Source organism: Punica granatum, chromosome 7 (assembly GCF_007655135.1).
Source record: "Punica granatum isolate Tunisia-2019 chromosome 7, ASM765513v2, whole genome shotgun sequence".
NCBI lineage: Eukaryota > Viridiplantae > Streptophyta > Magnoliopsida > Myrtales > Lythraceae > Punica > Punica granatum.
In genome coordinates, this window is record NC_045133.1 from 19,201,978 (window position 1) to 19,213,244 (window position 11,267).

An 11,267-nucleotide genomic window follows, 5' to 3' on the forward strand; every position below is an offset into this window, starting at 1 on the left:
TCTCTCACTCACACACACTGTCTCTCTGTCTCTATTAAAGTGGCTCACACCATTCTCCCTTCAAACTCATTTCCTTCCTCCACTTTCTTGACCGCCTGGTCTTTCTTCTCCTTCTTCCTTCCCCCCCCCCCCCCCCCCCCCCCCCCCCCCTCTCTCTCTCTCTCTCTCTCTCTTTCTCCGTGCTAACGCTCACTTGCTCAGCCTTTTTTTTTTTTTGGGGTTCTTCTTCTCTTCTCTCTCAGAGCTGATACTGATAGTAATTCTCAAGCTCAGATCTTTCCATAACAATGGGCAGAACACCGACTAACGATCCCCATTCTTGAATCACCATAGCCTCTTCCCCTCACTCCTCCCCCCTCCCTCTCGATCCCCAGCTGCAAAAGCAGAGCTCAAGAGCTGACAGAAATGGCAGAGCCTACAGAGCCCAACGGCGGCAGCAGTAACAAGGCGGCGCCCTTGCCTGAGGCAGAGAAGAAGAAGGAGCAGAGCCTGCCCTTCTACCAGCTCTTCTCCTTCGCGGACAAGTTCGACTGGCTGCTAATGATCTCCGGCAGCATTGGAGCCATCATCCACGGCTCCTCCATGCCCGTCTTCTTCCTCCTGTTCGGTGAGATGGTCAATGGGTTCGGCAAGAACCAGTCTGATTTGAAGAAGATGACCGATGAAGTCTCCAAGGTCCACTCACTGATCCATCCATCGATGTATTCCCTCCCCCCGACCCACATCAGATCTCAGATCTTTCACTAACACTGCTCTTTGCTTTATGTCTGCTAATGGTTTGCAGTATGCTCTGTACTTCGTGTATCTCGGGCTCATCGTGTGCTTATCTTCCTATGCGGGTGAGCTTATACATTCACTCGTTCATTCATTCATTCCATCAATTAATGCTCTTCATTTATTCGCACAACGGTCCGTTCTGTTGCACGTACTCATGATGGGACAACGAAAGCTCCGAGCTTTATCAGATGGATCCATGGCCACTTAAAATATTATCTTTTTTGTGGTTGTGGCATTTTTCGATGGTCCCCGGTCGAGAAGTACATTGAATTCGTGCTTTTGTATGGACCCGGTCGTGTTCTTGGGCTAAAGTTTAAGGATTTGGACTGATTGTTTTTTGTTGGGGACACACGCAGAGATTGCTTGTTGGATGTACACCGGGGAGAGGCAGGCGAGCACCCTGAGGAAGAAGTACTTGGAGGCGGTGCTGAAGCAGGACGTCGGGTTCTTCGACACCGACGCCCGGACGGGTGATGTCGTCTTCAGCGTCTCCACGGACACCCTCCTCGTACAGGACGCCATCAGCGAGAAGGTCCAGTCTCTCTGTCTCTCTGTTTCATTTCTTGTTCCTCGTCTTCTTCTAGGTTCTGTTCTTTGTTCAATTTACTGTGCGGGGCAAAATGTGGAATCTCAGAGTGGGATGACATGCGGGCGAAATCCTATTCTGGTGGTCGTTGGCATTTCTTTAATGAGACCACGTATGTCGTGATAGACTGACTGCCTGTCCGGATTGATTTCGGTTTGCCCCTTCAACTTCGCTCTCTGCTTCATTTTGGCCCCTGGCTACATTTCCCATTCTCTTTGTCTCCGTCTTGCCACCACTCTAGCCTGGTAAGAGGTCCAAATTTTGAACAAGAATCAATCGCAAGTCCGTAAATTTAGCTACTTCTGCCCTGCCTGTAGAGTAAAGCTTTGGGCCGAAGCATAAGTAGATTCGTTGACATCAAGGGTAGCTTAACCTGTTGGGATCGACAGATCCGGTGATATCTTTCCGAGGTTTTCATCCAACGAGTTGTATCTTGTGGATGTGTAATAGTTTTGACATCTCTGCCACCAGGCCGACTTTCTTGTGATCATGGCGAGCTAAGCTGTGGCAAGACTAGTTTGAAACTGCCGGGACCAGAATGGGACAGAGAGAAAACTTTTGGGGCAAATTGTAATTAAAACTTTCTGTTTTGGCTGGGTCCCGTTATTTCTGGATCTTGGACTTTTTGACTACGCACCTTACCTGACAATGCTTAAACATACAACTTAGCTGTTTCTTTTATGTTCATTTCAACAGGTTGGAAATTTCATTCACTATCTCTCAACCTTTCTCGCGGGACTAGTTGTTGGATTTGTAGCAGCATGGAGGTTGGCATTGCTCAGTGTGGCTGTGATTCCGGGCATTGCTTTTGCTGGCGGCCTTTATGCTTATACACTCACTGGCCTAACGTCAAAAAGCCGGGAATCTTATGCCAACGCAGGAATAATTGCGGAACAGGTGAAAATGAAGCTTCCTTATCTATAACATAGCGGCAGAAGAATCTTTTGCTAAGAGTACAGCTTCTGTTAGATTACCTCCAGGGCAATGCTTAGTTTAATTTTAGATCGAGCTTTGAGATTCGAATAATGTTTCAGTAGACTACTGTGTTTTGAAAGTCTGATAAAATGACTAATAAGCTTGACAATAACTTGCTGCTGCTAATTTGGTGATTCCACAGGCAATTGCACAAGTTCGGACAGTTTACTCATATGTCGGAGAGAGCAAGGCTCTGAATTCCTATTCTGATGCAATCCAGAACACGCTTAAGCTTGGGTACAAGGCTGGCATGGCCAAGGGCCTGGGGCTGGGATGTACATATGGGATTGCATGCATGTCATGGGCTCTTGTTTTCTGGTATGCTGGTGTTTTCATAAGGAACGGACAGACTGATGGAGGCAAAGCATTCACTGCTATTTTCTCCGCCATTGTTGGCGGCATGTAAGATCTTGAACTAAATCTGAAGTTTATTCATCTAAGGTTCATTCCTCCAGGAGAATTCTCCATTTTCCCATTCTCTTGGAAAATCCACTTGGAGCGGATTCTTGATTATCTTAACCCATGTTTGACTCCTGTTCGTGTTCGTAACTTGGACGGTTGTTGCAGGAGTTTGGGTCAATCGTTTTCTAATCTTGGGGCATTTAGCAAAGGTAAAGCTGCTGGGTATAAACTGATGGAGATTATAAAACAGAAGCCCACAATAACTCAGGATTCCTTGGATGGGAAATGCCTCTCCGAGGTCAATGGGAACATAGAGTTTAAGGATGTAACATTTAGCTACCCATCAAGACCCGATGTAATTATTTTCCGGAATTTCTCAATCTTCTTCCCTGCTGGAAAGACTGTTGCTGTCGTTGGTGGAAGCGGTTCAGGAAAAAGCACGGTTGTGTCTCTGATCGAGAGATTCTACGATCCTAGTCAAGGTAATCCACGAAGATCATTCTTTGGCTTCAAAAGTTTTTTCAGTTCCCATCTATCTTCTTTTCAAGCCCCAAAAACAGTGCCCTAATTGTAAAATATTTGATCCGGTGAACAGGGCAAATTTTGCTGGATGATGTGGACATTAAGACTCTTCAGCTCAGATGGCTAAGAGATCAGATCGGGCTCGTGAATCAAGAGCCAGCACTCTTTGCAACAACAATTCTCGAGAACATACTCTATGGGAAGCCCGATGCAACGTTAGCTGAAGTAGAAGCAGCTGCCTCTGCAGCCAATGCCCATAGTTTCATTACCTTGCTCCCAAATGGCTACAACACTCAGGTCAGTTACACGAAATCATAATTGGTTGTTGAAGAGTGAAATTTCTGGAGTAAAGTGTATTCTCATGTTGGGTGATTCTGTGAATTGAATTTTTAGGTCGGAGAACGAGGAGTCCAGCTCTCAGGAGGTCAGAAACAGAGGATTGCCATTGCAAGGGCGATGCTGAAGAACCCGAAGATCCTCCTCCTTGATGAGGCAACGAGCGCTCTAGATGCAGGGTCTGAGAGCATAGTTCAAGAGGCTCTTGACCGTTTGATGGTCGGAAGGACAACTGTGGTGGTAGCGCACCGCCTCTCCACCATTCGGAATGTTGATTCAATTGCAGTCATACAGCAGGGCCAAGTTGTGGAGACAGGAACTCACGATGAACTAATTGCCAAGGCTGGGGCTTATGCTTCTCTAATTAGATTCCAAGAAATGATTGGTAACAGAGATTTCTCGAACCCCTCAACCCGAAGGTCACGATCATCAAGATTGAGCCATTCTTTATCCACAAAATCCCTGAGCCTGAGGTCTGGTAGCCTGAGGAACTTGAGCTACTCATACAGCACTGGGGCTGATGGGCGACTTGAGATGATCTCTAATGCTGAGACCGATCGGAAGAATCCAGCACCCGATGGTTACTTTTTCAGGCTTATCAAGCTAAACGCCCCTGAATGGCCCTACTCTATCATGGGAGCTGTGGGTTCTGTGCTCTCAGGATTCATTGGTCCCACCTTTGCTATCGTGATGAGCAATATGATTGAGGTGTTCTACTACCGAAACTACGCTTCCATGGAGAGAAAAACAAAGGAGTACGTTTTCATCTACATCGGGGCAGGGCTCTATGCTGTTGTTGCCTACTTGATTCAACATTACTTCTTCAGCATCATGGGGGAGAATCTCACCACTAGAGTGAGGAGGATGATGCTAGCAGGTACGATAACATTCTCTTTTCACGTGTCTAATTCGAGTTTTACGTTGTGGTACTTGGCTCTTTCAAGACTATCAGTTTATTTTTCCCGATATCGTCTTTTGCAGCCATACTGAGTAATGAAGTGGGATGGTTTGACGAGGAGGAGCACAACTCGAGCCTGGTGGCAGCTCGTCTAGCCACGGACGCGGCGGATGTGAAGTCGGCCATTGCCGACCGAATCTCGGTGATACTGCAGAACATGACCTCTCTTCTCACTTCCTTCATTGTTGCCTTTGTCATTGAGTGGAGGGTCTCCCTTCTCATCCTTGGCACCTTCCCTCTCCTTGTTCTTGCCAACTTTGCCCAGGTATGCTACTCCCCCACTTCAATAAATTACTCTACCATGCATTCAAGATCTTTCATTTGATGACCCTTTAACATAGGCTTCTTTTATTGGACAACTTGATATAATTATTTACAATCAACATCCCCATTGTCTACTTATGTCCCATATAGTGCCCTAGCAAGTACTCATTACCCATACGCACATAGAATCTGCCCTATGATACCAGATTTGATTACTTATTACTCAATAAGAGTGTAGGAATACTTTCTCTGAACTTATCTTTTGTTTTGTTTTTTTTTTTTGCTTTTCCCAATAAAATTTGTGAAAGAAATATATATGTATTTATATTATATTTCAAAAATAACTCATGGGGAATCTAAAGGTTCACTTCATTTTTACTATGAAACGACAAAGAGCAAAGGAACAGGGCATGGCTTCAGAGCAGAGCAGTGCCCTTCACGTGCCTTCCCCCCTCTTACTTCGAAGCATTGACCCTTATGGAAGATATCACCCCCATAAATCACATCAACCTATTATTCATTTTTAACTATAAAATATATATATGAGCTCGTGTATTGCAGTGAATAATCAATAAAATAGTGAAAGATTCTCTTTGCAGTCTACCTTTCTTTTTCTTTTTTAGGTGCTATATATAAAGTATACATTAAGAAGGAAGGCTTGTTTATTAATTAACCTTTCTGCCTGTTTATGTGTAAGTCAGCTTCTTTATCGAGGCTTTTGACCCTTTTCCCCTGTTCTGCTGACTTTAACATTGGAATTTCAATAAAGTTCTGATTTTATTATGATTTTCTTCCGGGTTTGCGGTTCTTTTATCGTAGACGGAACAGGTGACTCTCTATCATTAGAACGGGCACGACTTAACTTGAGCTCATTACGTAACATGTCTTCGGTCTGGTCTAGATCGGGTTTAAGTCGTAACTCTACTATATTCACATCATCGAGTAAGTAGTAGATTTCCTAAGGAAATGGTGTCAGTGAAAGAGCTTGTTTTCCTGATCTTTTTACCCGGGTTTTGCTCCAACAACCAGACCCTTGAGTCGTGCAATAATTTGGTTATTGCCTTATCTGTCACAAGTTATGCGGGTTTGTTTTCGGACGGTAAAGAGTCGTACTGAGCACAGTGTTTGATTGTTTGGTATGAAGGAGAAGTGCTCAGTACACAGTAAAAAATTCTGAGCTCATCGCTCAAAGGACATCGTCACCTGCAGAGTCTAATAAATTGGGTCAGGTGGTTTCCCTCAAGGGTCCTTCCAACTTATGACTTGGGTAGGCTCCACCATTTTGTGTCCTTCTGAACAGTCCTAAATTTGGCCAATGGCTGCCTGGTTGGCTTAACAGGCCTTACAGATGCAATCGAGATTAAAAAATTCTCGATTCCATTACTAAGGTGGTATTAGAGCTATTGTAGTTCGAGAATCGTTACCTGTTAAGTCAAGTTGTGACTGAACAAATAATTTAGAGGTTGATCGATTGATCCTCCAGTTTATTTATGATTCCATGACAGTAAATTCAGTTATGTTCTGGAAATATTTTTTGCAGCAACTGTCTCTCAAGGGCTTCGCTGGGGACACAGCCAAAGCGCACGCGAAGACCAGCATGATAGCGGGAGAAGGGGTGAGTAACATCAGGACTGTAGCGGCCTTCAATGCCCAGAACAAAATTCTCTCCCTGTTCTCGTATGAGCTTCGGGTTCCGCAGATGAGGAGCCTTCGGCAGAGCCAGACTTCGGGCCTCCTCTTCGGTCTCTCCCAGCTGGCATTGTATGCCTCTGAGGCCCTCATCCTGTGGTACGGTGCCCACCTTGTGAGCAAGGGCGCTTCGACCTTCTCGAAGGTTATCAAGGTCTTTGTCGTCCTGGTGATCACTGCTAACTCGGTTGCTGAAACTGTCAGCCTGGCCCCTGAGATCATCAGGGGTGGAGAGGCAGTGGGGTCAGTTTTCTCGATTCTGGACAGGCATACAAGGATTGACCCAGATGACCCAGAGGTGGAGACCGTTGGATCAGTCCGAGGGGAGATTGAGCTCAGGCATCTGGACTTTGCTTACCCTTCACGGCCAGATGTTATCGTGTTCAAGGACTTTAACTTGAGGATCCGAGCCGGGCAGAGTCAAGCCCTAGTAGGGGCCAGCGGGTCAGGCAAGAGCTCCGTCATAGCACTAATCGAGCGCTTCTATGATCCAATTGCTGGGAAAGTCATGATCGATGGGAAGGACATCCGTAGACTGAACCTCAAGTCTCTCCGTCTCAAGATCGGCCTGGTCCAGCAGGAGCCAGCCCTTTTTGCAGCAAGCATCTTCGACAACATTGCGTATGGGAAAGATGGGGCAACAGAGGCTGAGGTGATCGAGGCGGCCCGAGCGGCAAACGTACACACCTTCGTTAGTGGGTTACCCGATGGTTACAATACTCCAGTGGGGGAGAGAGGGGTTCAGCTCTCTGGCGGACAGAAGCAGAGGATTGCAATCGCTCGGGCAGTGCTTAAGGACCCGGCCATTCTCTTACTGGACGAGGCCACAAGCGCGCTAGACGCCGAGTCAGAGTGCGTCCTCCAAGAAGCCCTCGAGCGGCTCATGAGGGGTAGGACCACTGTCCTGGTGGCCCACCGCCTCTCAACCATCAGAGGAGTTGACAGCATCGGAGTGGTCCAGGACGGGCGGATCGTGGAGCATGGGAGCCATTCGGAGCTAGTGAGCCGACCCGAGGGGGCCTACTCGAGACTATTGCAGTTACAACTTCATCACATATGAAAGATTACTCCCTAATTTTCCCCCCCTTTTTTTGGGTTTATTTTCGCTTTTTTTTTTTTTTTTTTTTACTTTTTTTATTTGTAGCGACATGCATGCCTAGTTGTTGGGTGGTAAAGTAATTATTATTGTTGGTCCCATTGATGATCTTGTGCCTTTTTTTTCCTGATAAGCTGTTGTAGATATATTGAGGGGAAATGGATATAATATCTTATGAACTTTGCCCAACCCATTGCCAATTATTGTCTCATATCTATCATATTCTTTCGTCTTTCGGATTGAAAGTGAGGAGATGAAACTCGATCCACGACGAACTTAGTGCTGATTAAGGCCGTTAAATTGAGGATGTAGCAGTAAATTTACTAATAATAACTACCAACTAATCTCTCTGCCCCTTCTCCTTATTTTCTCTCTATTCTCTTTTCTTTTTCCTCCTTATTACGACGTTTCTTCAATTTCATAATATTTTGTCTATTACTCCTCAACTCTTGCTATTGAAAATTTATAGGCATCAATGTTAACCTCTTTCATGTTGAAGAATTGTTCTTTCTTTGAAATAATTCATAGATAAATGTGATTTCATAAAACTATAGAATCATCTTATAACTATTTGATTTATTAGTTGTTTTTCTTTCTTTCGAGCTATATTGTTGAGTCCACTTAGTTTTCGAACCTCTAGAACGGAACTGAACACTCTCTTTTGCGAGCCTGAGCTAACATATTGCATGCCTTTACATACGGGTTGAACCTTCACATTTCGCGGCCTCAAGCCCCAGGAATTGCAGCCATCATTTCTCAACTTTCGGGTCATTCATGCTTTACTTAAAGACATAAAATCAGCCTTGTAAGTAACTTTTCAAGCTTTAGTATTTTCATACCTTGGGTTTCGATGCATAAAATCGGTCATAAACTCGACCCCCGAGAGCTCGAGCTCTTATTTCTTGACTCCATAGGCCCAGGCTCAGAAAGAAACTCGACTTCCCGAGTATTAGAGCAGCTCGAAGAGTTGTTAATGAGCTCAGCTTTTGGCCTTTCGTCGTTCTTCTTCAAATTCATATTTCTCGGGTCCATCTCAGCCTTAGGCTGTTTCTCCAAGGTCGAGTTCTTGTGTTTGCAGCTCCTACTTTGCAGAGTCTACTTCGGGATCCACTTTTCTAAAGGATAGGGCTGATTTGTTCGGCATGCCTTGCGTCCCCAAGCTAGCCGTGGTGAACTCGGCGGCTTGATTATCTCTTGTAAAACTAATTTTGCACAAGCCGAACATAATCTCTTCTCATTATTTAGCTTACGAAGAAGCCGTGTTACCTCCTTGATGGCTTCTATGGAGATGTCATCTTTCGGCTTTCGCCTCGAGAAACTCGACCTCGAGTTAGTGGCACCGTTTAAGATACGTGTTGGAGCCGAAAAGGGAGTGATCTTGACTTTAATGCGCCGCTCCTTACAGTCCTCACTTGTTTTCATTGGTGAAGTGAAAGAAGGTCCATCCTCGAGCTTCGATTTAGCCATGCCGACTTCTATATTGGTGTTGGCTTGATCTTCAAGATTGGTCCGAGTCGATTTTTCCTCAGTTTCTTCTCCAATTTCGCTCCTAGAATCATTCACTCCATGAGGCTTAAGTGCATCAATTCCTAATGAAAGCTGAGAAGAATTCGCCGCACTCGGCTCTTACGGCGAAATAGGTCTTGGCGGAACGATCTCGTCTTGTGTCAATGGTCTATGATCGACCATTTCTTCTTTGAATGGATGTTCCTCACGTGATGGCGTTGAAGAGGCTTGCTCACCATCATCGCCTAATAGTTTAGCTGAATCAATTTGTCGTAGTATTATGGAATGATTTATTCCTCACTATAATTTGTATACATATCCTAGTTTTCCATATTTAGGTGTCACTAGTTTAGCCATATTTTATACTTTCCATTTATTGATTGGACTTGGCTGTACACATATACATCGAATTAATGAAAACATACCAAGTTCTTCTGCTTGAATTCGCTTTTCACATGGTATCAGAGCGGTGGTCCTGAGGCCAGCCGTCTCGTTATCTTTGCCGGCCAGAATAGCCGAGCTTCTCTTGCCAGTGTGGCTCACTGAGCGTCATCTCTTGTCTTCCTGTTTATCATCTTCCTGTTTATCGTCACCATGACGAAATCAGCAAATAACAGTGAAACGAGTGGAAACATACCACCTGTTTATCTCTTCACCCCCTCTGATGGTCCCGGCACACAACTCATTTCCTGCAAATTAAATGGCAGGAATTACAACACTTGGTCTCTAGCAATGCAAACAGCGCTTCAGGCCAAGAACAAGCTCAGTTTTATCGAAGGAAAAGTATTACAACCAGCAGAAGGAGAACCTCACCGTGAGCAGTGGGTGACTTGTAATTCGATGCTCCTCTCATGGATTTTCAATCACCTGGACGAAGGGTTACAGAACTCAGTGGCAGGAGCGAGAAATGCAAAAACTCTCTGGGACGATCTTAAAGAACGATTTTCCCAAGGTAATGAAGCAAAAATTCATCAGCTTAAGACTGATATTTGTTTGCTCAGACAAGAGAAAAGATCAGTTTCAGAGTATTATTCAAAGTTAAAGTCTCTGGGATGAATTAGATATGTATCTCGATTTACCCGTATGTTCATGTGATGCTGGAGCTCGACTAATGGCTTACAAGGAAAAGGAGAAATTGCATCAGTTCCTAATAGGACTCAATCCCGAGTTCCAGACCATCCGCTCTCAAATTTTGAGCATGGAGCCACTGCCAAATGCGAATAGGGCACATTCGATTGCAGCAAACGACGAGGCACAACGATTAATCACACACGGCAGAGAAACAATTTCTGAATCGCTCGGTTTTGCAGCAAAAATTAGTCACGATTTCGGGGGAGGATCAAACCCTAACCCTAATTTCAGCAATTTCACCAGAGGAGAAAACAAACCTCGAAGCCGCCCGTTTTGCGACTACTGCGGCCGGAATGGCCATGTTCGGGCCACTTGCTATCGGCTGAATGGGCATCCGGGTTCCGACCTGAGAAATCCGAAGGGATCCGGCGCTGGTGGCGCTCGGCTGGGCGTGAGGAACTCGGCATCTTCTCCCTCGGCTCCGCAGAACAAACAAGGAGGAGGAGGAGGAGGAGGAGTCGGGTTTTCGTTTTTAGGAGACCCGGGTAACTCCTATTCGGGTGGCCCATCTCATCAGCGCCAAGCCCAACTGAATCGTGGGCAATGGAGGCCCGGTCCGTCGGCCCAACAGGGTTTCTATCATCAGCCAGCCCAACATTCCTTTACAGGCCCAGGAAACTATACTGCAGCACAGGCCCATGCCGAAACACCTGCGGACCTTAGTAAATTGGCCCATCTTTCTGAGGCCCAACTACAACAACTTATGTCAATGATTCCTCGCGATGATGGTGAGGTTAATCGTCTAAGTGGTGAGACTTTTGAACCTATTACCTCAAATCTTGACTGGATTATTGATTCGGGAGCTTCACGACATATGACTGGCAGCCTGGATAATCTTTTTGATATTACTCCCGTCAATAATGGTCCACTTATTCATGTTCCAAATGGAACAACAAAAGCTACTTTTATAGGCAAAGTTTCTTTTGGAGCCAATTTGATACTTCAAAATGTTCTTTATGTGCCGGATTTCAATTGTAACTTATTGTCTGTGGCTCAATTATCTTGGGAACATAATTGTAGTGTAC

General features: G+C 45.2%; 1 protein-coding gene across 1 annotated transcript; it reads left to right on the forward strand.

The window, feature by feature from the left end:
- Nucleotides 1–157: 157 nt before the first annotated feature.
- On the forward strand, nt 158–7,797 carry LOC116213622 (ABC transporter B family member 19). Its single transcript, XM_031548639.1, has 10 exons — nt 158–675; nt 785–839; nt 1,134–1,309; nt 2,060–2,260; nt 2,481–2,740; nt 2,906–3,222; nt 3,336–3,559; nt 3,656–4,475; nt 4,580–4,821; nt 6,361–7,797. The coding sequence occupies exons 1-10, from the start codon at nt 406–408 to the stop codon at nt 7,567–7,569; spliced, it is 3,774 nt and encodes a 1,257-aa protein (XP_031404499.1). The 5' UTR covers nt 158–405; the 3' UTR covers nt 7,570–7,797.
- The last annotated feature ends 3,470 nt before the right edge of the window (nt 7,798–11,267 follow it).